General features: G+C 47.2%; 2 protein-coding genes across 6 annotated transcripts; one reads left to right on the top strand and one right to left on the bottom strand.

Annotated features, from left to right (window-relative positions):
• The first annotated feature begins 1,437 nt into the window (after nt 1-1,437).
• On the top strand, nt 1,438-24,158 carry ccdc187 (coiled-coil domain containing 187). 2 transcript variants are annotated; one of them, XM_030350789.1, is made up of 13 exons: nt 1,438-1,575; nt 2,138-2,247; nt 10,224-10,286; nt 10,776-10,911; nt 11,955-12,045; nt 16,056-16,128; nt 18,080-19,504; nt 20,062-20,198; nt 21,260-21,319; nt 21,436-21,570; nt 21,778-21,872; nt 21,970-22,064; nt 22,681-24,158. In XM_030350789.1, the coding sequence occupies exons 2-13, from the start codon at nt 2,199-2,201 to the stop codon at nt 22,824-22,826; spliced, it is 2,505 nt and encodes an 834-aa protein (XP_030206649.1). In that variant the 5' UTR covers nt 1,438-1,575; nt 2,138-2,198; the 3' UTR covers nt 22,827-24,158. The 2 variants fall into 2 exon arrangements, with proteins under 2 accessions (XP_030206649.1, XP_030206641.1); XM_030350781.1 differs by having other exon boundaries at nt 1,438-1,703.
• tnfrsf9a (tumor necrosis factor receptor superfamily, member 9a) lies at nt 24,086-27,366 on the bottom strand. 4 transcript variants are annotated; one of them, XM_030350803.1, is made up of 6 exons: nt 26,926-27,366; nt 26,348-26,467; nt 25,868-26,101; nt 25,532-25,660; nt 25,252-25,410; nt 24,086-24,995 (listed from the first exon to the last, which is right to left on the bottom strand). In XM_030350803.1, the coding sequence occupies exons 1-6, from the start codon at nt 27,050-27,052 to the stop codon at nt 24,877-24,879; spliced, it is 888 nt and encodes a 295-aa protein (XP_030206663.1). In that variant the 5' UTR covers nt 27,053-27,366; the 3' UTR covers nt 24,086-24,876. The 4 variants fall into 4 exon arrangements, with proteins under 4 accessions (XP_030206663.1, XP_030206671.1, XP_030206679.1 ...); XM_030350811.1 differs by having other exon boundaries at nt 25,252-25,407; XM_030350819.1 differs by having other exon boundaries at nt 25,868-26,002; nt 26,926-27,365.
• Between the last annotated feature and the right edge of the window lie 46 nt (nt 27,367-27,412).

Genomic DNA, 27,412 nt, shown 5'->3' with positions numbered 1-27,412 from the left:
GATCCATCCTTCAAGGCCAAAGTCGTGTTTTACTGGACGTTTTTTCCTTTTTATTGTCTGTTTCAAACGAGTGCGTAAGAAGAGGTAAGAAGAGGGGGGCTTTGGATGCGTCTCTGCTCGGCGATGCCGAGAGGAGCAGGTGGATCTTACGATATTACAGGGAGCGAAATGTTTTTTATTATATGAATTCATTAACTTCAAATGAAGGTCTGAGTAAGGAGGAAGAAGACACAGTGTGGCATGAGTCGTGGTGTGTTCATTCAAAGTCATTTAAAATGCAGTCTTTATTTTGCTGGACAGGGCTATTGTATTAGTTTGTAAGCCATATGACATTTGGAGTCGATTGGAAACAGCTGTGAATGTGCCACAGTCCACCGGATGGGGCTGATTGATGCCCCGTCACGGTTCAGAGGCCTTGTTCCAGAGTGAGACGGTGTATTTCAGCCCTCACCTCCCCTTAGACCCGCAATAAACTCTGCTTTTATAGGTGGCTGTATCAAGGCCGGCCTGTGCCAGATGAGGCGCTGCCATTGGCCGGGCCGCTGAGCAGGTAGGAGACGCTGCTTTGGTCATCACACGGCTAAAGGTGTGTTGGTTGTTGTATATTTATTAGGGCGGCGGTGACGTGGCCGCGTCCTGCCCGGTAGGATAACACTGGTGCAGAGGCGACAGTGACATTTGGTTTAATGGGGAATGGCCAGACACCGTTATGTGTCGCTGTATTTCAACCAAGGCAATTAAGATTTATCCTCTGTGCTCGTGGTCTAGGGGGCGTGTCCTTCTGCCCATTTCCAAGTCACACCTTTCAGCCACCCCACATGTGTGTAACATCAAAGACAATTGAAGAAAGCATGGTGAATTGTATTATTGTTTTACAGGTTTGTTCATTAGTCACATTCTTTTAAAGGCTCTTGTGATACTAACATTTGCCAGCAGAGGGAAATATTAGTTTGTAAAAATTTCTGGAATAAGTTGTAGGCCACTTTACGTATGCAATCGCCAATCAAACGGTCTTGTTTGTAATATATATCCTGCAAAAAGTAGAATGCAATGTAAGATAGTATTAAAAAACCAATCGAAAAGAAACAATGTCTATATAAATGCTAACAACACAAAAACTAAAGGATGTAGCTAGGGATGTTTGCAAACAACAAAAAAATAACATTTCTATATCATTATTAGTAGCATTATTTTAAAGCTATAAATAATACGATCTGTAATCGATGTAGATGACATCCATTAACATTTTCCTTAACCTGATTAGTCCACGTCAAAAAACAACAACAACGGTGTTTTCGACTTTGTCCTGTGCATGATTTCATCCATATATACATTTGATCAACATTTTCGAACAATTAATTGTATTGGATGCAATTGACCCCTAGACAGAGCCCATTGGACAACGCCTACACCGGTTATAAGGCGGCAGTTCAGGAGGAAACAGTATGGGCTAAGTTTGTCCCTTCTCGGATTCCATCAGTCAGCGACCGACGGACTATTGTTTCATTGATGAAGTAAAGAAGAAGGGGTCCAAATTACAATCGAAAACGATGACACGTCTTTAGTATGTTGTAGATATGTATTTTTTTACTTTTGGGTGACCTTTACAGAGAGAGCAGAAGAACAAAAACTCGACCCAACAACTTTGCTGCAGCTCTGCGTGTTGTTGTGTGTACTTGTTGAGGACCGCCGCCTCTGTGCAGGTAGGATACAGCGCTCCTACTTTACTGTGCGCGCCCTATTGTTCACAGGATCAATCCGATATAACATATATGTTTTTGTAATGTACGAGCATTTTGCATTGCTGGGGCGATTAATCCTAGTGTTTATAACTGTGTTATAATAACGCTGTAATAGCGTTGTTTGTTCAGTCTTAATTACAAGTTATCCCCTTTATTGTTGTTGGTTGTGTAAAAGAGTAGCATACAGTAGATAACTTAAGGAATCCATATGAAATGTAATTTGTATGCGTATAACGTGTGTTTTTGAAACGAATGTTTCATATTATATTTCATATTTAGTAACAACGTGTCAACTAGTAATAGATCATAACATAAATAATGTAACACCGACGTTTCTGCTGTCTGGTCTGCTGTAGCGTCGCAATCCCTTCTAAGTGCTCCCTGCTGTCCTAAAGGTTTTCCGGTTTGGCCTGTGTTTTGTGGCAAGAAGGACTGACTACTCTCCTGGGGACATCCATGGCAGAGCTGGAGATCGACCAGTCCAACCTGCCACGCGTCAATGAAGGTAATTTAAATAGAACACAGTCAATTTACAGAACAATGTGTATTCATATTGTAACAAGGGGGTATGGCTTGAATAGTCATGATGTTGCTATGTCTGGCTGAACTACCCTTCCATGGACGTGATGTAAAATTAAACGGGTCTGAGTGTGGGTCAGTCCCGCCATGCGCCAGACAGGTGTGTTGTGTTGTAGGCTACATGTGATGTGTTCTGCAGATAATGACCTGAAATGCGACAGGCCTCCCAGATAGCGCTTTTGGAATGTCTTCTGTGGCTTCTGTGTTTCTTTAAGACTGTCAGACCTCACTTTAATAACTACACAAACATGCAAACACACAAACTTACCGACATACTTAAACAAATGAAGCACACACAATATGAATAATGTGGCTTTGTGTGTGTGAAATTACAAAGTAAAATGATTATAATTGTTTTATTTGCTCACCCTCATGACTAGTGATGTCTAATTTGTGTGATACCATTGTAAAGTTTGGCATTCTCTTCACATTACCGCCACGTCCATGAGGATGAAGCCAGTAGCTCAGTGGTTAGCCAAGTTGCGCTCCGGCAGAGCGGTACTGCATGTATTTTGTCATGGGAGATAACTCAGCACTCCTGTACACAAAAGGCGCGCTGTGCAGCTCTGCAGGCTCACGCTTTATTAGGCTGCAGCCGGCGCACAAACAAAGGAGTCACTTGTGCTTACAGGAGAAACCGGTCAATTAAGCAGCAGCTGCTCCTAAACTAGGTTGTCTGGCCACTACCTTTCCTCCCTCTGATCATGCTTTGTAACATAAAGTGTTAGATTGGCCGTACGCTTGGCATTCTTGTGTTTCTTTCTAGATAAATGTGGGATAATCGGGGCTCTGATTTGATTCCCCTAGCGGTCCCTACCGCGCGCCTCCCCTCCTCTTATCAACGCCTCCTAGAATGTGGACCGAGGGCAACTTGCTTTGTTTCCGCCCCCGCCTTATCAGTTCCTGTTGGGCTTGGGGGGGGGGGGGGGGGGGGTCCGTGTGTGTGTGTGTGTGTTTCCCCCTCCTCTGGTTGCTCTGATCAATCCCGCAAGTCGTATCTCACAGTGGAATTCCCCCGTCCCCTCATCCTCCACAAACCCCCCAGTTCCCTCTCTCCCCTCTCCTCTCAGAGACAGGGACTCTCCCATTCCCCCCTTACCCTTCCCTCTACCTTTTCCATGACAACGTTGTCCGGTTCAGGAGCTGGCTGACCCGGTGCTATAAATAAAGCCCCCCACCCCATGAGCTCCAGACTGGGTCTGTCCTGGTGAGTGTGAGAAACAAGCAGTACAGTGCAGACAAAGGGTGTGTGTGTGTGTGTGTGTGTGTGTGTGTGTGTGTGTGTGTGTGTGTGTGTGTGTGTGTGTGTGTGTGTGTGTGTGTGTGTGTGTGTGTGTGTGTGTGTGTGTGTGTGTGTAAGATGGGTTAAGGGGGCTGCTGGCCTTAAATAGCACTCTTGTCATATTCTGCCTACTTCAGTTAGATTTTCTTTGCAGCCTTTCCCCAGCGTTGCCGGTGATGGGGCTGAGCAGAGAGCAGAAATAGCTCTGGCACTGTTTTATTCTTGTTACGTGAATGGAGGGGGTTATTTGCATACTTTGTGTTTGAGGTGCCTTGTTGTCAAGTCCGTGTTGAAATTTGACTTTCCCCTCTGCCTTCGAGACATCATTCCACTCATGACTCTACAGCAATCTCTGTCTTAAGATGGCTGCAACAAGGATGTATCTTGTTTTGTGCTTTGGCCCACGCATTTGAAATAGAGCGCCATTTTAACCGTCCTTAACTTAGGGAGTTTTGGCTGTGAGGTCAGAGATGCAATGACTTCCTGCTCGCCATATGACCTTTGACCTTATTTTCCTGGAAGCCCTGCAGAGAGTTGAGGCAGCACAGCATGTTGTAAAACAACTGCACCTCCAAGCTGCGGGAGGGGGACGGTCCCTGGTCTGGTGCGCTCTTCAGCAGGAGCTCTAGTCATCCATTTCTCTTGAGACAAACCTTCCTCTCTACCGTGGTTCATTTTCGTTATCTGCTGTATATAAGCTTATGGTGGGGGAATCCTTGAAAAGAACACACACACACACACACACACACACACACACACACACACACACACACACACACACACACACACACACACACACACACACATACACACACCGCATGCTGTTGTACTGTCACAGTGCCTCAAATCTTTGAGCACAAAAAACCTGTTTGGCTAAATCTTCCTCCCTCCATATACACACCCTAACCAGAGCATTGTCACTGATTAAATAACTGAGTGCTGAAAAACAAGTCGGCCCAGTAAGGGAAACGCAAAAACTCATTTAGGTTTATTTATTTTCGTCTTTCATCTTTTCACTTCTTCCTCACTGCAGCGTCCGGAGAAGGTTGAGCCCTGGAGAAAGCCTAGCCAGTAGTAAACTGGTTTCTAACAGTTGGTCTCGTAGTCCGATTAGGGATCCGGCTTTGGTACTAATCTCTTCTCATTGAGAAGAGAGACATAAGGTTGAATCTTTAGATCCTTGTAGTTGCCAGTCTTAAAGGTCTTCAACAGGTGTAAGTGCTTATGCGTAGTTGGTCCCTACGAAGGGTTAACTCTCTCCCGGTCGCCAGACTGGGGACTAAAGTCACATTCATGCTGTAACCAGACCCATTTCAACGGCTTATGCTGTCTGGATCCCTATGAACGAGGACCACCGTGGACCCCACCTAGATTGGCCCAATAAGACCAAACACAAACACACGCATTCCTTTTCCTATTTTTCTGTCTCAACATTAACAACCCGTTTTCCAAACAGTAAGTTGTTTTGTCTGAGTGTTCAGATGCTAGCAGTGTTGTTCCCTCACCTTCCTGTTTACACAGAGGGGGCAGAAAGGACCCTTCCTTATTTATGCGGCCACACAGACGCAGCAGAGAGCCAAGGCTCTGTAAACCCCGGGGGGCTGCGGTGCCTGGTTAGCCCCAGGGTGAGCTCAGGTATGAGGGGGCAACGGAGATTAGGTTCAGCTCAGTCATCGCTAGAGAGTTCTTGGTTTCTCTTCATCTATTTGGCTATAAAGGGCAAGAGCAGTATATTTGAAGGCAACTTGTTTTATCTTATTTTCATTATGAAGCATGCTGCTTGTGTATTAGCTTGTATTTTATTGTATATGTTTTCTATGAAATGGAAAATGGGTTTTTAAGTTTTGGGAAACCTGCAGTGGAAATTATTTTGTATATTTAGCTATGCCTGCCAACCCATATTTAATCATGATCACTCTCTCTCCTACTGTTGCAATGAGGAGTGCCAAAGAATGGTGGTTGATGGCGGTCTCTGTGGCTCTGTAGCGCAGCACAAGCACATGTGGTATGCGGATCTTCAAATTGAGTTATGGGCCCCCAGCCTCCAGAACGTCCTCACCGCTTACAAGGCGATAAGTGAATCTGTGTGCTTGAAAACCATCTTGGTGCAGTGTAGACCGCATTCCAGCAGCGACTGCCTGAGCGTTGTCTTAAAGCAGTGGTCCTCAACCTGGGCGTCGGGACCCATTTTGGGTCCCCTGAAATGCATATAGGGTCACAGGAGATTGCTGACATAATATAAGCATTAGATATTTGATGATCCATTCTAGCAAACCTTTATATATGAATGGATAAATCTTCTCTTTTAGGTTTATATAGCCACGAGCAAACTACTTTTTTAAACTAATTATTTAGTATGTAGAATAGTGATGCGACTACGATCACCTGGACATTGATTTCCTCGGCAGATGTTGGTTGGGTAAAAACTATTTGTGTGTAAGCAGGTGCACAAAAGTTAAAGTTGGGTTCGCAAACATTTTCTGAGATAGAAATGGGGTCACAGGCCAGAAAACTGCAAACTTTGCCCAAAACTGTCTATTATGGTAATAGGATCAAATATAATGGAAGATTATGTCCGTCTTTCATACAGCATTTTGTGCAGTGTGGGTATGACAAAAGGCGAGAAGCTTTTGAAGCGTATTAGAAAAAGAGGAACCTTGCGGGAGTGTGTGCGTGTGTCTTTGTGCACGTGAGTGTGTGCGTGTTTGACAAAAGGGAGACGTATCAAATTACCATGTTGGAGGCAGCAGACGAGGCCACGATGCTGGGATTAACCCGGCTCGTCATGTTGTGTTTGCAGACCCATTAAGCCCTACTGTAGACACTGTTTGTGCTTGTTGAAGCCCCGGCTCCTAATCCCTTTAAAACTCAAGAGCTCCACAGCAGCTCGACGGTTTATAAAATATCAGCCTGTCATACTCTTGACTTCATTAGTAGTACTTGGTGTTGTAGCGACAGGGATTGCGGTGGGATTAGCACAGTAGAAGCGATACTGTGTGTGTCCATATCAGGCAACAGGTGGCCTGACTGGCGTGCTGGCCAGGATGTCAATGTGTGGGAAAAAGTCATGGTGGAACTTGCATGTTTTACAATGTTTACCGCTCTATGTAATGTTAGCGTTGTTTCATGTTTATTTAGTCAGTGTGTGAAATACGGGGGGGTCCGGGGGGGGCTCGACCCCCCCCCCCCCCGATTTACCAATGAGACCGAATTTTTCGAATTTTAAGGGGGTCTCAAATTTTGTCCAAAAAAAAAAAGCATGTTTTATTGTCCCTTATGGTCACTTAAATATTTTTAAGCTCACCATGTCCAGTATTCAGAATTCAAAAAATGTATTCACAAGTATGTTTTTTTTTGCCAAGCAGAGCCAGCTAGTCCTGTGTGCGTATGCAAATTAGCCATGTTCGCCAAACAGATGAAAGACGTAATGTTGAAAAGTCATACTAAAAACGGCTAGCAAGCGAAAGCTAAACCAGAGGGTATCACTCACACACTTGGGTCTATTCTAACTTAAGGTAAGGGGCTACCTTTTAAATCTTTGCACTGACTGAATTGTGATGATAGAACTGGGACTTAGGGTGCACTGTGCATAAGATGAGTGTGTGCGACATATGCGCATGCATGTCCTTTCCGGCTTCGGCATGCTGCATGGTTATGAAGGCGTTGTGGTCGGTTGTGGTCCGACTGTGTGCGTGCATGCAAGGACGGATTAACATGACCACGGGCCCTGGACACAAACCAGCCATGGACCCCTACCAACACGCAAATACACGCACTAGCACACCGAATTTGGTCGCATATTATAACTCATGCATTCCACAATCACACACATTATGAGAGAGAGAGAGAGAGAGAGAGAGAGAGAGAGAGAGAGAGAGAGAGAGAGAGAGAGAGAGAGAGAGAGAGAGAGAGAGAGAGAGAGAGAGAGAGAGAGAGAGAGAGAGAGAGAGAGAGAGAGAGGCATAGTGCCAGCTGCTCATCTTAACGGCAGAACATGCAATCTGTCAGTTTAATATCATGACTTTAAAAGCACCTAATGACTTCCTTTAACGAAATTCGTTGAAGGAAGTTTAAAATATAAAGAATTGTAAAATATAATTTCTGGATGGTTAAATAATGTCACACGATTGGTCATAGTGCAGCCTTTCATTCGCAATTGATTGCGTGCCAGTCTCCGATAGGCTATATACCTGGCATTTATTCAGTTGTTGATTGCTCTTCTAAGTGCGCCATATTGGTGCCAATTATTGTTGTGTTTGCGTTGTAATGCACAACTTTGCCTCTCCTTGTTTTAAAACATTGTGCATCCAAACAACTTTAGCCAATGCAGCCTCCTATGTCAGTACTGACATAGGAGGCTGCATTGGCTTGAGTGTTGCTTTACGAATAGGCTACTATAGCATATCGGATTATCAACAATTGTTGTGTGCGTGTGTGTGTTGTCATGAAGTGCTATAGACTGATTGCTTGCATCCATGATGAAATATTGTAATGTTATAGGCCAACTGTACATTGAGATCATTTAGATCGTATTAGGCAACAATCGGTGGATGGGGACCCCCCGAATATTGAGGGGTATTTCGCTCACTGTATTTGGTGTACTCTTGGACAGAGGATGTTGCTTGCTAAAAATTGAAATTGAACTTTAGCCATATATGTAGTGACAGTGAATGGTTCCGCCCCCAACTGTACTGAGCAACGTTCCTTTCCTTCTTTGTCATAGTCCACACTTTGGTTTAGTTTGAACCCCTTTGTGCTTTAGTTTGAACTCCTTCGACAGCTGTTGTAACATATCATACTCTCGTGTGAAACAAATGCCTCCACCTGCCTTGGCCAACAGTTGTTTGGTAATAACACTGACATCCCTCCTGGACCCTCACACCCAACAAAAAGTCTTCCTGGAACTTTTTGCTTTTAATATTAATGTCATCCCACACAGCTCTCAGCTTTGTAAGCAGTAGTTTGCTGATTTTCTATTTTAATGGGCAGCTTAAGTAGAGGCCTGCATTGCAGATCTACTAACTGACACAAAAGTGCACAGATGCAAGGAAGTGTTGACTGATAATTCTGGGTCGAATCCAGCCAATCTGTGACGTATCTTCTTAAAACATCCAAAGCCAAAATACCAACTAGTTCCCAGTCGCTACGTCTGGCCGGCCAAGAGTAAGGCTGTAGCGACTTCACGGCAACCATTCATGCAGTAACATGGAGGAGGATCAATGTTAATACAAGGCCACAAAAGGCGCACGCACGCACGCACGCACGCACGCACGCACGCACGCACGCACGCACGCACGCACGCACGCACGCACGCACGCACGCACGCACACACACACACACACACACACACACACACACACACACACACACACACACACGCACACAGACACACACATGCGCACGCACACAGACACACACACACACGCGCACACAGACACACACACGCGCACGCACACAGACACACACACACACACGCTCACGGACACACACACACACACACACACACACACACACACACACACACACACACACCACATCCTCTCTCACAAACACACATAAACATTTACTTCCGACACCCACACACATATGCACATACACATACATGCTGCATGTTGTTGGGCCTAAAAAAAAAAAAAGTTTGGTTCCTGTTGGTTGTCAGTTGAGGTCATGGGTAGGTAGGGAATTTATTTTATTTTTTTATTTTATTTTTTCCAGCGGCAGCGAATGATAGGTAGGTTGTTTTCATTTAAAAACGAGAAAATTCGCTCATCCTTGTACAGAATGAAGAGGTGCTGTACCAAAACGTAATTATAGAGGTGCTGTACCAAAACGTAATTACATAAAAAAAAATAATTTTTTTTTTTTTTTTTTTTTTTTTTTTATAAAACTCATAAAATAATTTGGGTCGCACATAAAGTGACAGGGTCGGTCGGAAACCGGAACCAAACAAAAACAATTTTTAGGCCTTGCACTGCCGCAGCGCCTTAAATCTGACAACAGCTGCTCTCGCTATTTGGTTTGCCATGGTACCGTACTGCTCTCCAACACTTTCTTCAACCCCATTGAGCTCCAGAAGTTCACCGTTGCTTTCAAGTTATAACCAGTGAATGTGGATCAGTGTGGTAGATGAAACGTATTTATATACAAAAAAGGAGAATTATAGGGATTTCTGTCTGCCTTGCCGTCTAGATCTTCTAAACAGCCAATCGTGGACCCCGTAATTAATGTCTGTCTATTGTTTTTGCCCAAGGCAGGGCAGAGCGCGGTGCCAGACGGTTCCCTGCCCACGGTCTCAGTGTTCTGTTCCAAACTCTCCAAACTCTCCTCTCTGGGCCTGGCTGGGGCCCCAGGGGGGGGCGACGAGGCCTGGGCTTTGTGCTGGGACTTTGTAGTAGCACAGCTCTGTTTGTCCATCAGCCAGTCCCACAATGTATATGGCTTGCTTGTAGCGCTAGGAAACAGCCCTGACGTCTTTAACTCCCAAGCAAAGCTGTGTGGTCTTCGTCATGTTAATGATGACGCTGGAAGTGAGCCAGGTGCAGCAGCTGTGTGTGCATTAAGGTCCTGCTTGGCGGGGTGTTGATGCCTGCTCATGATAAACCTTGTGTTTCTGTCCGTAGTGCGCCAGAGTTTTGCGGTGCGGGAGGACAGTGTGCTGGCCCACAACCTGCAGGAACAGGAGAGTAAGTATCCACGCCGTCGGAATGACCCTAGGACTCACAGCATGGAGCACTGTATGTTTCACAGGGCATTTATATTAACAAACATAAGGGTAAGGCAGGTCTATTTGAGGAATTGAATCAACACATTTTTAAGAAATCATATAACCCGAGGGCTCATGCAAAGTATGGGTATAAAATAAATATATTAAATTCCCCAGCATATCTCTGTCCCATTGACCAACCTTCCTGTTACCTTCATTTAAAACCTCCATAGAAGTTACACAGAGTTCAAAATAAAAAAACACACCGACCAATCATTGTTGGTTGACCGAGCGATTGTAAATTCTTATTGTTTTTATGAATATCTTTACTGTAGCAACGGTAATATATTGTTTCTCTTCCTTCTGGCAAGTGTACTAATTGTAAGTTGCGTTTGATAAAAGTGTCTGCTACATGCCCTGAGTGTCGAGGTGAATGTGTGAGTACTGAGTGGCGGTGGTGTGCCCCCAGTCGAGCAGTACTACAGCAGCAACGTGCAGAAGAGCCAGCTGGTGCAGGGGGACATCCGCGTGGCCCGGCGGCTGCAGGGAGAGGAGGAGCAGCAGCAGCAGCAGCGCGCCCTGCGGCAGCACCCCTCACGCCACCTGTAGGTCCCCCGCCGGCTAGACTCGCCGAGCGCGAGTCTCACTAATCAGACTTTAGATAAGGGTATCAGGTCTAGAGCCAAAGCGATACTGGATTTTAGGGGCCAATACCGATATCGATATATCGGCCGGTATTCAGAACGTAGATATATCGGCCGTTATTCATTTTATATATTGTGGTATCCTGGGTTTGAGCAGCTCCTTGGGATTGGCTGCTCACCCTTCAGCATTGCTTCGGACCGCAGCAACATCGCATTAAAACCATGAGCTAAAGGAACCAATTAAATGAACCGGGAGGAGCTACTAACCCTCACACAGAATACCATGTAAAACTGTTTGTGTTGGGAGTGTTTACCCGGCGTTCTCATATCGGCAAATGTATATGCCGATACCATATATCTGTGATGGGCGATTATCGGCCGATAACTGGTGGGCCGATAAGTAAGGGCCGGTGGGGCTTTACCCAAGTCTGATTGTTTCACTTTCTTGGGCTTCATATTTGCTTTGACCAACCACGTCACTGCAGGCAGGGATCTGTGTTTGGGTTATTGGCGACCACAATGTCGGCAGGCAGTAGCTCACTGTAATGAAGTGTCATGTGTCAAGGTTTTAAAACGTGTAGACTGGCCGCTGTACAAATACACTCCAAAAAATCCTGTCCTGAGCTTCCTACACGCGAGCAAGTTTGTTTTCTTCAGTAGGATATCTCAGATAGGAACATGAAACAGGCTGTGACTCCTCTCCTCGCTCTCTGGTTCCCGGCTCAGGCTCTGCTCCGTCTCCCGCAGTAGTTGGTCTATAACATAGTAGGACTGATCCCAGCTCCTAACCCTTACCACACACGCATCGCTTTAATTAGTACATTACAGCAGTTAGTTGGGTTATTATTTAACACAGAACGTAATGGGTTCATACTACAGTCACTATGGACATTGTGTGTGTCTAAGTGTGTGGTAGTGTGTGACATGGCTTTGTCAAGAGGACTGAATGAATCCTTCACTAACGTCACTACATTAACCTCTGCCTGTGGTACTCTCCCCCCCAGGGAGGAGCAGGACAACGAGTACGCCCGCCTCATCCAGGAGGAGCTGAGGAGGTGCGCCGAGGAGTCGCGGAGCAGGGAGCAGGAGGACGAGGTGAGCGCTCTCCTCTCCTCCGGCCCACAGGAGCCTCGCATCCCCCCTCCTCCTCCTCCTCCTCCTCCTCCTCCTCCTCCTCCTCCTCCTCCCGCTCTCTAAACGTTATGACAGTGCGCTGCCCCGGGTACTTAGCGCTGGCAAGGAGGTGGCAGCCGGGTAGCAGCCAGGACCACCGTCCCCTCCGTACTTACGTGGACATTATCCAATTACCCGGCAGTTGGTGTAGCAGCGGCTCGCTGGACGCGCGGGGGGGGGGGGGGGGGGGGGGGGGCTCGGCCTCCTCCGCCTGGGAGCGCAGGAGGCCCGTCTGCACGCAGTCAGCGGTTAAACGCGGCCGCCACACGCCGTCAGCACCGCTGCATCTGGATGAACGCTCACTGCACTCTCTGGGCCCGCTAATTGGCTCCAGACGTGCAGTGTCAGATCTAAAGACAGCGACCGGGAGAACGTGCGCGCTCACATGCACTTATGTACTCATGATGCGTGTGAGTTGAGGTAATAACTCGGCTGGGATTTCTAAACACTTTCCTCTCTGTACATTCTGGTGAGTTGTGTTTATTTGTGCCGGGCGATTATAAATCCCGGCAGGGCTGAGTTTGTATATCTGGCTTGGGGTGGCTGCAGGCCAGGGTTTTCTTCTCTTTCCTTTTTTCTTTTTGTAAATGAAGCAAACAGTTCATCATCTTACTGTGGTGCAGAGACCTCTCAGATATCCCTGATCAATCTCAGCTGTTTCACACCAACACACACACTTACACAAACAGACACGCACAGACACAAACACACGCACACACGCACACGCGCACACATGCACGCACGCACGCACGCGCGCACGTGCGCGCGCGCAAAAAGGGAGACTCAGGCAGACCCACCCATGCAAAGCCCTTAACCCCCATATCTCTTAAGATGTCTTTCACATCTAAATAAAGCCATCTCCATTCATTCTTTCAAACTCAATTGCACGAATAATAAACACTTTGAGGCTTCCAGTAGGAGAGGTTAGGAGAGCTATGTAGGGATTTGGAGGAGAAAGTGGTGACATCCGACCCTCCTACTTGGCTTCCCTGCATGGGTCTGACTCACAGGGGCCAGCATCATATTTTTCCTTCACCCAACAGTCTCTCAGACGCTGCAGAGAGAGAGAGAGAGAGAGAGAGAGAGAGAGAGAGAGAGAGAGAGAGAGAGAGAGAGAGAGAGAGAGAGAGAGAGAGAGAGAGAGAGAGAGAGAGAGAGAGAGAGAGAGAGAGAGAGAGAGAGAGAGAGAGAGAGGGAGAGGAATGCATGCCCTGGACAAGGCTCAGACTGGAGATCATACCAGGGCTCCCAGCCGTTGACCAGCAGTGTATTTTAAACCCAACAAGACGGCCATAGCGTTGTTAGAACGGGGTCTGTGTGCACAGACGCCTCTAAGTCCCCCCCCCACCTCCGTCCCACACCCACGTAACGATGCGATCGTTTAAGTGGAGGCCTTGGACCCAGATGTGATAAAATAAACATCTGGCCTGCGGTGAGCATTAAATAAGTGGCTCCCCGTAGGCGCTGGCTTTAATTACTGAACAAACGGAGACGGGCCCGCTGTTTCCCTCTTCTTCTGCTTTTATCCCCTCAGTCCTGTAAAGGGCCAGCTCCCCCTGGGGCTCTGACCGGCTGGCTGCTCCCCCCCCCCCCCCCCGCTCTCCTCCTCTCTCACCCCCCCCCCCCTGCCCTACTCCTCTCTCACCCCCTGCTCTCCTCCTCTCTCACCCCCTGCTCTTCTCCTCTCCCCCCCCCCCCCCCCTGCTCTCCTCCTCTCTCAACTCCCCCCTGCTCTCCTCCTCTCTCACCCCCTGCTCTCCCCCCCCCTGCTCTCTCTCCCCCCCCGCTCTCTTTCTCTCTCAACCCCTGCCCTCCCCCCCCCCCCCTGCTCTCCCCCCTCCCCTGCTCTCTCTTCCCCCCCCCCCCCCCCCCCCCCCCCCCCCCGCTGAGCAGGAGGCTCGTGTTGTGCTCCTCATGTTTGAGGTTCTTCGTCAGCAACTAATGTCAAACCCACACACGTGCCCCCGTGGATCAGGCAGCTGCTGATAGAGGAGTTGGTGGCGGGGGGGTGAATGGTGGGCCTTATCGTCACTAAATGATTCATCGTCCTCTTAGTGTTGCCTTGAATTAATTGTGTCACTCATTAGAACGGCCGTGAGCAGTGATGAGTGATTTGAGGACTTTTAGCTTTATCTCCGGCCGTCCACTCCAGCTCATTGGCGTGCAGTTCTTCTGCACGATCCCAGTGTATCATTATGTTCTATTTCCAGAATGGATTATAGCAGGCAGAGGAAGAGTGGGGGGATACTCCCTTTTAACGTGCACTAGTAGGAGGGGCTAGGGGGGGGGGGGGGGGGGGGGGTTGTAAATACAGTGGGACCTTTGTACCACACACAGACTCAGGCACCTCCACACGACAAGGTGCCAACTCAAACGAAACAACCCTGCTTCTTATTTCTTTTTTTTTTTAACGCCCTGCACTTTTGGTTTTAAGGGCTCCGCATGACGGAGCTGGAGGAGAACAGCCAGTCTTTCTCTCGCAGGCCTCCTCAGTCTAGTCGTTTCCATTGAGTAGGCCCTTGAAATAGCCAGCGGCCACACAGAGCACAGTCTATTCCAGCCAGAGTGCAGAGCGCCACATCAGAGCACAGAGGCACGGCCGTCAGCCAGCGCTGCACTGACTCCAGGAGCCGTCTCTCTACTGGCACCTTCTGTCTGCAATGCGACACACACTCACGGACACGCACTCACACAGGCACGCACGCAAACATTTTTGTTTGCGTGTGTGTGTGTGTGTGTGTGTGTGTGTGTGAGCCAACAGAGGGGAGTGCATATGATGAATAGTATATGTATATTTTCCTTTTAATATTGGATATGTAATGCATATGTTTACATGCATTTTCATAATGAAGCTTGAAAATACCTTATTTGTTGTATATAACTCACTTCCAATTCTGACCGGGTTCAGTTGCCATTGCTTACAAGAATAATAGTAATATTGATAATACATTTGATTTATAGCACCTTTCCCAAATCCCAAGGCGCTTCACGGTGTTGAGGAGAAACAGAAACGAGAGCAGAAAGACAGATGATGTACATTACAAATGGAACAGATGGTGTAATGGGTTATAAATGGATCCAGTGCTGGGAAAGGAACTTGATGTATGTAGTAGATAACTCAGATTTGTTGCCCAAAAATACTTTATTTTGTTATAAGAGATCCGGAAACCTGCCGAAGAAAATCTGAGCCGTTCGTTCAGGAAACACCAGATCAATGTCTTTCCTTTTCAAATCTCAGTCATGCATTAAGAGTATGCCAAATACTTTCTTTTATGGATCATGTATTGATTGTAGCATTGTGTTATTATATGTTATAGTTGTAAGTGTCTCTTAAGAGGCGGAGGGATGAGCTGAGTGTGTTGGACTGTTGTCGAATTGGTTAGTGCTCTGCATGCCCTGAACGCTGTAAACATGGATCGCTGTACAACATGGTGGAGGAAAACAACTTTTACTAATATAGTAAAACGACTTGCGCACAAACCCTGATCCTTAAGACTTCAAAGGAAGCAAAGGCACGTTGTTTTGTTTTATATTTAAATGTTATATTAGACTGAAATGGTTCACAGCAATTTTTGGGCAACAAATATACTGTTGATCACTCAGTAGTGTTCACTATATTTAAGGCAGAGCACAGTAGTATTTTACACATCATTACACTGCCCTCTTGTGGTGCTCAACAGCATTGGGTTTGGCCCATTTTATACCACCGTAAGACGTGAACTCACTGAAAGGAGAACAGATCTAGCCGGTTATACCATTTTTCTATAAACCAACTTTAAATAGGTCAGCGAAGAACTATAATTGTAATTTATAAATACGTATCCACTCAGGTATGTGTTTCACATGGTGTTGCATTTTTCACCCCTGAGATCACCACCTCTGACATCACCACCTCTGACATCACCACCTCTGACATCACCTCCTATCCACAGGAAATCGCCAAGCGGATCCAGGAAGAGGAAGAGCAGAGGGCAAGAGGAAGAGGGCAAGAGGAGCTCAGCGATGGTATGGAGACATACTTTATCTCTCATTGTTCTGCTTGGTTGTTTATGTCTGGGTTCTTCAGTTTAAAGGGTTCGAGAAGGGGAAGCCTGAGAAGGGGAAGCCTGAGAAGGGGAAGCCTGAGAAGGGGCGCGTTAACTACCCCCAACATTGCACTTTTTGAAAGGGCCATGAACTAGCAGATGGCAAGGAGTGCTGTAATCTGTGATGGCAGAAAAATAATACATCCTTCTACCTTAAAGATGAAATGCAATCAAGTGGTGATCCTGAATGAATCTCTGATATTTGAGGGTTTTAACCGACTACAGTTTAAAGAGGACATATTATGAAAACAACACTTTTCCTGGGATTTGGGGTGTTGTTTTGGGTCTCTGGTGCTCCCACACGCATACAAACTTTGAAAAAAGTCTGTACATGATTTTTTTTGACTGAGATATGCATTTCTGAAAGTACCCCGCCTACAGTTACCAAACGAGCGAGTCAGTTTCGGCGCCCCCTCCTATGTAGGAAGGGGGCACATTTGAATATGACCTCTCACTTCCCCACCCCCCTCCAATCAGAGCTTAGCTAAGATTTTGTGGACCAGCAGACGAGCGCTGGACGGAGATGTTCGCGCATTTCAGAAGCAGGGATATGGTGCGTACACATCGCTGGAAATTATGGGGGCAACATTTTCGCGACGTCGGAAAGTTCTTGTGAATGACACCTCATGACCCCTATGATTCTATTTCCGTTCGGCAACTGGGGCCAGATTTTGATAACAGAGTTGCCCAGTTGGTGACGTATGGTTTACTAGTGACGCGCATAAACATGGTGGAACATGAATGTTTTACTCAATATAAAAGAATCAACCATCATATCACATCATTTATTATTGATTGACTTTGTGTCGTCTGTTGGCATTGACTTTGCTCAGTTGTAAACATTGTACTGGTAAACCAGCTCTAGATAAGGGCAAGTGTTGTCTTCCATACAGTGGCAATACTGTATGTGCTTCTCATAAATAAAAGCAAAAGGATAGTAGGTGATTAGGTGAGTAGATTCCCAACACAGTGCACATGAATGGTCGCTGTCGGGAACAGCGACCACTGGCGAGCCGCCTCGTTATCACTAGGAAGATGACCATGACTATATTCTAACCAAAAATAGATATGTAATTTGTCATTTTGCCAAATTAGCTGCCGGACTGCCGCTGAAGCTCTGGCGGCAGTCCGGCAGCTCAGCTCCAGGAGCTCCTGATATTATGTATACAATTATATAAATACCTATATATTATATAATATTACTTGATATTATATAGATATAGTGCTCTGGGAGTCTGCAAACGGCAACAATCCCTTCTCCTCCATGCTGTGGTTCAGTCTGACAGCTCATTGGTCTATGGGCAGCAACGCATTTGCATTAAAGCTACGGCACCAGAAACAGCGCATTCTGAAGGGACTGAAACAGAGGGGAATATTTTTTCCTAAAACCTATTTCATAACAGCTTCAAAAACATGTTTTCTGAAACTCGTATTCTATCTTTACTTGTTTCGGACACCAAAATATGTCCCCTTTAAATATGTCAATGGAAGACATGTGACCACTATTAATTGTTGCTGACATGAGATGAACCTTGGCTCCTATTTGCTCTCTCTGCCTTGCCTCCACCACTAACCCTTACCCTAAAAACACCACGAGTTCTGCAGTAGTTTCCCAGTGTTATTGCACTTTTAAAGGTTATGGTTATGAACATGCAATAATATCAGTTCAATAGGCTTTCTCTTCTGTTCATATCCAGCCGATGTGTATGCTAATACTTCTCACAGTTCAACAGCATGTATTAGGGTTATTAAATTGCTAACAGCGGTAATCTATATTACTGTCACTGAAATGTTCGATTCACTGCACTTGCCACTAACCTCCCCCAACACCTTCCCTTGCCTTTGTCTTTGCATGTTTGGCTTAACTTAAGACGAGGACAGCAGCCCTGCTGGGCCATCATCTCCATGCCAGCACACGCATGGCCGCCTCTCTCCTCTAGAGCCGCAGCGGGCCGCCACCAGGGGGCAGTATTCCTCCGCTCCGTCTCACTCAGACCCCAGGGAAGCTGAGAGTCCCAGGAGGGTTTTCCCTCCATCAGACACAACTCCATGGTCAAATGAAGGACAGCGGGGGGGCGTTAGGCACTCCAGGAATGAGTGGAGGCAGTGTCTGAGGGACGACTCTGAGGGCTCTGACGTGGTCTTCTACGAGGCGTCAGACGACCCGCCCCGGCGCTCGCACCGGAGGGCCGACTCTGCCCCGTGTCGGCGCCGGGTCTCTGCACGCGAGGCGCCGACGCACAGGAAGTACAGAAGCCTTCAGGACGACCGCAACGTGAGAGAGGAGGAGGAGGAGGAGGAGGAGGAGGAGGACGCCAGGCAGCCGAGGATTCGGGAATGGGAGCGGCATCCCGGAGAGGAGAACGGCGGTCGTCACGGAGACCGGGACGGCGAGGCTGGTCGTAGGTCAACGAGGTGCAGCCGCAGCCAGTCGGTCCGGCTGTCGGACAGACGGCGGGACTCGGACGCACCCAGAACCTGGTCTCCCAGGGAGACGCCCGACCGACACGTGCGCTTTCAGGACGAGCGGCGCCGTGGGCTCCCGAGCGGTCACCATGACAACCGCAACAACAGCGACAGCAGGGTGTGGGAGATGCTGGGGCAGGTCCTCAGAGAAAGAGGCGTGGTCGTGCGTCACGGGGTCCACAGGCCCCCGCAGCAACCCCCGGCGCCACCCCCACCTCCCGCCACGGGGCCTCAAAGCCGGCACAGCGAGGTGCATCATGGGAGTGAGGCCCCCCACGGGGACCCCCGACCACACCAGAGGGCCTTTGAACGATCCTCCTCCGCCCGGCACAGTTACCATGGCGGCGGCCGGGAGCGGAGGAAGGACTCCTCGAGGAGCGACGGAGACCACAGGGACAACCAAGAGAGGCAAGATGGCCGCCCGGCCCCCGCGCAGGACAGGGACGCGCCAGGGGGCGACAGAGAGCCGAAGCTGGCCAAGAGGGAGGCGGGTGGTGGTAGCAGCAGGTGGTGGAGGGCAGAACCCAGACACAGCCGGGACGAAGAGGAGGGGCATGATGGGGAGGGCTCCAGCCCCGGCCACAGGGTTAGGGTTAGCCGCAGCGCTAGCGAGCGCTGGTACCGGCGCAGAGGGGCAGCGGAGTCGCGGTGGGAGGAGGAGAACAGGGAGCAGCTGAACCGGGAAGAGGAGGTGAACAGGGAGGAGGAGGTGAACCGGGAGGAGGTGAGGCGGGAGGACGAAAGGCCCCGTCTGAGAGTTCCTCAGCGGAGCCAGAGCATGACCACCCGTGGGGTGTTATCCAGGCTAGGGTGGAGGCCCACGGCGGCAGGTAACAACGCCCTCACCCCAAGGCCCGTTTTTCCGCCCCGCCGAGGCGTTTTGGGGGGTCTCTGAGCCCCACCCCTCCCCTCTCTGGGTCCTCTCGGCCAATCTATCCTCAAATCCTCGGCACACATACGGACGAGTGGACTCTCTGTCTAGCATGTCCCGGGTGGTGGTGATTCCTCTCCTGGGTGATTCCTTCTATTCAAGAACCATGAACCTGCTCTGGTCTTCTCCCTGGGCTCTACCCTGTCTTCATATCTCATAGCATCCGCCTCTATTGAATCCTGTCCTGTCTAGAGGGAATCACCGGCTGTTTTCTCTGCGTCTTCTGTGTGACCCCAATGCTTGGGAACTTCCCACCACCTTTAATCAGTCTGATTCATTATACCTGCAGGAATCTCTAGAAATAATCTTTACATTCCACTCTTTGGGTTTGATTTTTGTCTTTGTTTCTTCATTCCTTCCAAGTTTGACAGTTCTTCCCTTAAGCTCTTATTCATGCCCCTCACACCCAGATATGACCTCTGACCTCTGCCCTGTGACCTGCTCTGGTTCCTCCAGGCTCCACGCTGCCGCCCCCCCAGCCCAGGGAGGGCTGTCTGGACCTGGGGGCGCTGCAGCAGGTGCTGCAGGACCAGGAGCTGGCCCTCCGACTGCAGGAGGAGGAGGAGCGCCGCGCAAGGAGGGGCGTCAGAGAGGTGGGTTAAATAGTTAAAGGTCCAACTGGGAGGAATTTGGACAGCTCTGGCCGTTAATCTTTTAAGATGCCTCTAGGTAAAGCGGCATTCATTTTAACCGCATTGTGGATTTATTTTTGACAACCGAGGATTATTTCAGTTTCTGCAGGGCTGCACTGTTTGTATCCCTCTGCCTTGTCCCATTTCTCACATGTTAAGACATGTCCCGCATTTTGGCTCTAGTTTAACTGCCTAGTCCCATTTCTCACATGTTAAGACATGTCCCGCATTTTGGCTCTAGTTTAACTGGCAGGGAAGAAGGCAGGGAGGGCTGACGTCACAGGCCAGGGTTCGACGTCAATCAAGCTGAGCGCAGCGGATTGTGGATAAACCTGTCACTGTCATTGCTGACTGCTACACTCCGCCCAACGCGGAAACTTCTGTCACTACAAATGCAAGCTAGGCAAGTTTGTTTGATATGACGGAAACTACCACAAAGGCAATGCAGCTACAACAAGTTATATTTATAACTAATTTCTTTCCCCGATGTCACATGTGGCGACTCTGAAGTGACGCCCACATGTGACAATGTCTTTCTTTAGTTAGAAAGACGTATGACCTCTTAAGATCTTGTCAGCATTGTTAACGTGTCCAACAACGTCCAACCCTAACACACTCTTTGTCCCACATTAGGTTTGTTTGGATCTGGTCCAATTAGACCAGTTGTTCTCAAACTGGTTTCGTCAGGCCCCACCTTGGGTCAAAATAAGTGTCATTTACAGCTGGAGTACATTGCAAAACATTTTGTTGGTAGTAGATATGCTGTTATACATTGTACGATTCTGCTTTCCCCCTCAGAATGATCCCTTCCAACCCATCTCCCTGCATTGACCCTGACCCCACCTGCAGGACACTCCCTCCCCCCCCCCCCTTGCAATACCCCCTGCGCCCCCCATTTTGACAAACTCTGCCCTAGATAGAGACAGAGGAACACCTGAGGGGCGGATTAAACAAAGCAGATGACTTGATTCAAATGAAGCTCTACCAGTTAGTAACCGTGACCTCTGCCGTGTTGTCCCCAGACCGCTCGCAACTCCTACCACGAGGGGGACTTCAGGGTGGCCCAGGTGGCGCAGGACGAGGTGGGACTGCCACCTTTGAACCTCCGGCCCCATGTTTCCAGGCTCATCACAACAACCATCGTAACATGTCAACCTATTGTAACCTTGTGCTTTTCTATGTGCTGTTTGAATGACAGGAAATAGCTCGATTTATACATAAACAAGAGATAAAGTCGAGGAGGCGGTCTCGCGAGCTGGACGGCCCGGCGTCGTGGCGGGAGCACAGAGAGATGATTAGTCACCCTGAGAGGACGGCTCCCAGGGACCCCCAGGTAATGAACAAGACCTGGGTGGAGTGGGGAGACACTTTCCATGGATTTGCATCCTGTGTGTGTCCGTACTATGTATGTGTGTGCATGTCTGGTGTATGGATGTTAATACCAGTATGACGGTAACTGCTGCCATGGCTAATCATTACAAAAACTTGGCACCACATAGACTCAGCTCAATGATTTCCTAATAAGAGTGGTTCACTGCAGGGCCATGGGAAAATACGAGACTCAGAAGACTTGCCCTCCCCCACAGAGGAACACTTCCCAGAGAACCAGCCGCCCGGTCCAATCTCCGACCTGACGTAACTCACTCCCACCTGGAGCACAGCGCTCCCTGTGTCTCTTATCATAGTCCAACCAGAGAGAGAGCGTGTGAATGACCTTGTGTTGGCTTTTCAGGCAAACCCAGGTGATCAGAAACATCGCTGAGGAGCTGGACCCCACCTTCAGGGCCCCGGGGCCGGGGGACCCCACGCTCAAAACCGGGCCCGCAGGTACTGAATGGGACTCGGTTGGCAATAATGAGGTTGAATCATACACTGTCAAACAAATCGTTAGCCTCATAGGTCTGAATAAGGATGAAGTATTGTATGTTTTGAATGTAAAAATAGCTGATTGGCTTCGGATATAGCCAATAAGGCTAGCCAACTAGCCAACGATATGGACACGTTTATTAGTGTCCGTGGACGGGTTTAGCGAATGTGACTCCATCAACTTACACCCAACCGTTTTGAGGGTGTCTGTTTGCCTTCTAAGGAGTGTCGCGATTGTTTTAGATTTGTGCGAGGATCCATATTTGCCACATTGGGAGCAGGACTTGACTGGCCGCATGGCACTCGTCTATCGCCGAAACACGTCGAATATAATATCCTTCATAGCTTTTTAATAAAATATAACTGTCGGAAAAAAGACAGAAAAAAAACACGGAATACAAAGATGAACTGGCTCCCGAGATCATAACAATGATGCTCTTGTGTTACGGAGGCACTGAGAGCCCTTAAAACGGTCGGGTCCTTTGAGGTCCACCGACCGCCAACCAGCCAAACAGCCTCCCAGACGGAGGGCGGCTGACTAGTTCTAACCAGCCCCGCCACCCCTCTCCTTCCACAGGCCCGTCCTGTCCGTCCCTCCCCGTCCCCCCCTCGGGCCCCAGCAGTGTGCTGGAGGAGCCTACCTTCATCCCGCCCACCAAGCGCCAGCCGGACAAGTCTGGGCGCAGACCCAAAGAGAAGAAGGAGAACTGCAAGCAGCAGTAGGCCCAACTGCGGTCAGCCAGGGCACCGCACCAAGAACACAACCAGAAAGAGGCCTTTTCAGAGACATCAGACACAGAGCTGCATAGCAGCAGCTCAGCTAGACTATGGGGCTTGACGTGGGGGAAGTGTGTCTGGAATAATCCGGAAGCTGGGTTTTATTTTTGTATTTTGTTTTGCCGTCCCGGCTCGCTCGCACAATACAGGCCAGAGGAGCCAAGGGAAACGGAATTGTTCCTAAGTTCCTGTTCTGGGGAATGGACTGTTCTGGCAGCGCTGTAGACACACGATCCTGCTGTACTCGGAAGGGAAGAGCTACAGCCTCTCTGTTCTTCAGTGTTGACGAGGGTTTATTTAACTTGTGTATCTATTTTATTTTTTTCTGTCTTTTATAATGTTTCTTTATTGCATGGGAGATGTAATGTATGCATCTAAGGTTTGCAGGTACTATTTCTCTATTAGTTGGTATGAGTGATTTACAACTGCTCATAAACTGCAACTAATCTTATGTCTCAAACTCACCTACCACGGGCCAGCGGTAGGTGAATATGACAACGCAGATTACTAGAAATGGCTGTTTATTGTAATTTATTGTAATCTCTAAATTATATATTCTCAATTTACAGTATATGTCAGTAGAAACAACTATGTTTTAACATTCATCCGCCCATGTAGATACAGAAAGCTTATTTTCATAAATGTAAGACGATATGTTGATTACATTTATCACGTCGACTTTATAAATGTTTTTGAGCAAAACAACTGGTGTTTTTTGGGGGAGGTTTTTATGTTGCGGTTCGATTCTAAGCTTTTACGGGACCCAGTTTACTGTAATGTTGGTTGTTATATTCTAAACCGGTGGAAAGCACCCACAATGTTGCAATTGAATGTCAGAGGTTTAATTTAAGAGTACACCTAATGGAAAACAAACAGGAAATTCCATAGAGATAAGGAATAAACAATTACTTGATTTCCAATGCAGGAATTGGTAGCGTGAGAGTGATGACATCTGTTTGGGAAAGACAGACTATTCTAGTGTTTTAGTATCAATCCAACAATCTTTTTCTACTTCAGACATTAAGGGTTTCAATAACTGTTAAACTGCAGGACTCCACCTTTCTACAATAATAATAAAACTACTCTAACAACACAGTGAAACCATCATCTGATGAGTCACTGACCGTAATGTATTTGTCACCGCCGTTTCAGAGAATGAGTCATAATTTTGATTCAAGGCAAGTAGTAGGCGGTATTTCTAGCGATATGCTTTACAGAAACCTTTATTCATAAATAGCAAACCATGATGACCTTCACAATACAATGCCCAAACTGTGACGAGTCCGCACCTACATGTTTTTTTCAACATTGCATGTTAACACTCATTTGCTAGAACATTTACAAAATGGATGTTCAACCATTTTATTTTCCTTTTAATATACATTTAATCACCTTTAACTCGTTCACTAAGTGCAGTTGTTTTGTAACTGAACGAAATTGTAACCTGGACTTAAAAAAGCAATTCCATCCTATTTACATTACAAAAAACTTATTTACAATTGCGAATAACACAAAAATGTCCAACAGGTATAAATATTCCGTAACATCATCCGTTTCAACTGACTAGCAGATGGAAACACAATGAGCTTCAGTAACCTTATTCTTCATCCAGATTTCACTACTCTGAAGAATGTAGGCCTACATCGAAAGCATCTATAATTACAGCGAATCTATGTCTGAAAAACAGTATGATGTAAACCAAGGGATATTTAAAGACCGCTGGGCTATATTACAGACAGATTTTATACACTTAGTCCAGCCTCACATGGCAAGCAGAGAACTTGTGAATCTGTGTTCCTCTATAACCCTGTTTAACAAAGGATTGCCACAGCCCGAATAACACAGTAATAGGCAAGGCTCCTCCAGCAATGGCTGTGTGAACGGACACAGCCATTGTCCATCTTCCAGTCCAAGGTATCAACAGCTGCTCCGGGGGGATCTGCTTGTTGATCCAACAATTCTTTGGCGTCCCAGAGGGGTCCAGGGCCTGGGCAATTCACACAATGAGCTTGTGTGTGGAGTCCTCTGAGTTCTCGGAGGCCAGGGACTCTGAGCTGCTCACCTGCTCGGGCTCGTGGAAGCTGCACTCGACGGCCATGAGAGTCCTTGGCTCATCTGGCAGAGTGGAAAGAGTTTCATTTGAATGTGTTGAATAATGTATTTATTATATTATAGATATAAATGTATGTATATGTAAACAAAAAAACCAACATTATTATTCTCATTTTTCCATTAGATATTATTTTTGTTAACAATGTATTTATCTTTATGTATATGACATTTGCTAAGCAGGTTCCGGAGGGGTTTTCATATGCAAAACGTTTCCCGCCATCTGGCACGTGGCACGTGTCTCCAGGAAGCAATGACTCACCGGTTGGCGTCGTGATGAAAGGTGGCATTTTGGCCATTGTTTGGCCCTTCTTTGCTTTTAATTTGGTTAAGACTTTGAGCATCAGTATGAGGGGAATGAGCAGAACCACACAGCTGACGGTTATGACTAACCACCAGGGCAGCATCGTGTCTTCTTCTGCTTAGGAAGAACAAAATAAAACCAATATTCAAGTAAATGAATTGCATGGCATTTTAATACGACCATGAACATGAGAAACACACGGCAAGAGCTAGTGCAAAAAATGAGAAAAAAAACATACCATTACTCTCTTTATGTCTTGGTGTCGTAGTCGTCATTGTTCTCTCCCCTGGAGAAGTGTTTCTCCAGGGGATACACTTCTGGTTGTTCTGGTTGTTAAAGGTCCCAGCTGGACACGGCCTGCAGTAGCCTGCACAGAGGAGACAACCTTTACATCAGTCACTATTTAAGAGGGACTCATTCACCAAGACAAGACCTCTGTTAACCCATAAAGAAAAACTATGCCTGTTCTTCTTATACACCGATGTATGAGCTTTACTTCAGGAACAAGTGAATGAATGCATGCAAGAAAGGCGTCTGGTCCTACAGAGACTGAGTATTTCTGTCTGGTTCTTACCTCCTTGGGGTCCACGGCCTCTCCCACACTGCGGGACGCAGATGGAGCAGTGATTGTCGTTACACAGCAGAGGGTCCGGGCAGCCACACTGTGTGTCCTTGGTTCTGGTGCACGCCTCCACAGTGTGTTGAACACCTTCAGCGTTCAGTGAGGGGGAAGACAGAGGGGTTCGAAGGTTTGCATACGTGACGTCTTGATTGTGGTGGGTGTTGTGGAAACACCCAACACCTATCACTTAAATGTGAAAAGAGATCAGGAAAGTGTAGACTATAGTTTAACAAAGTAACAGAGAAAGCAGAGGTAGGTTGTCTGCAGACCACCTCTGTTTCGCTAATACTTTGTTGAATTTCTAAATAAAATTAAACTTTATTCTGTGGTTTCATGATTTTTTTCATTGTAAGAGTTTAAATGTAGTTTAAGTCCTTCCACAACATGGGCAGACAGGGTGATGGGTTCACAAAGGGATCTAGAGTCTCATACCTCCACACTGTCTACACTTGGTACATGCTTTCTGTGAAGGGTCCAGGGTGAATGTGCCATTCTCACAGGGGACACAGAGGTCGTCCAGCAACAGGCCACAGTCATTGAAGATCCGATAACCTGTTCTCGGGGATGCCAAGGGGAGCAATGGAGAGAAGGAGATGGCGTTGGTGGGGTGGTGTAGGGGATGATAAAGAAATAAGAGACCGAAAAAAGAAACAGAAGCATCTAGTGGATTGATAACAGCATGCTTGCCATCAGCGATAACTGAATCAATTTAACAAGCAATATCCTCAGTTCCCCTTCCATGAAGTCTGCATCCCTGTTAATGCCCTTTTTTAAACAGGGGGAAATGTTTTGGTGGTAGAATGAAAACGCAAAATGATTCTTGATAAAGGGGGGAGCCAATGAATCAGGATTTCCCACGAATACGTTCTTGTTATTATGATTAGCTTTAAGATACTGCTTTCTTAAAGCTAGTCCATCACTTTTACTTCATGTGTAGGTCTACGAGTTCAACCTTAAAGATCTATATTTAATTCTTAAAGCTTATTATATGAATCCTAAACTTAACTTACCCTCAATACATCTCTTACAGCACACGTTGTTCTTCCCAGAGGGGGTCTCCCAGGTATTGCAGAAATTCCTCTCCGCATGAATCCAGCAGCAATGGATCAGCAGGAAGCCGATCGCTACGAACAGCATCCTTTTTCTTCCCTTATGCTTCTTCGGTATTTTTTATCCAGGTAAAAAGACCAGGAAGCAAAGACGCTCCGTTAAAAACAGCAAATTAATAAAAGAATAAATGAACGGCAAAAAAACGACAGACAATTCAGGTTAAACAAAATCCGTAATTATATTTGGAAGTTTCCAATACATAAAGCGTCAGCCGTTTTCCTTATCCAACTTCTCTATTTAAAATCAATATCCTCTTATAACTTAGCTTCAAACTCAATTAAAGAAGCATTTGGTTGATATTTAAAAGTCCCCGGCTTCTGGTTTCAGCGAGCACTGTTGGTATTTATATCAGCCGCTCTTATGTGAGGGGCGCGTCTTCTAAAGGTC

The sequence above is a fragment of the Gadus morhua genome, chromosome 1 (assembly GCF_902167405.1).
Source record: "Gadus morhua chromosome 1, gadMor3.0, whole genome shotgun sequence".
In the NCBI taxonomy this organism is placed as follows: domain Eukaryota; kingdom Metazoa; phylum Chordata; class Actinopteri; order Gadiformes; family Gadidae; genus Gadus; species Gadus morhua.
This window is presented reverse-complemented; position numbering and strand designations above follow the sequence as displayed.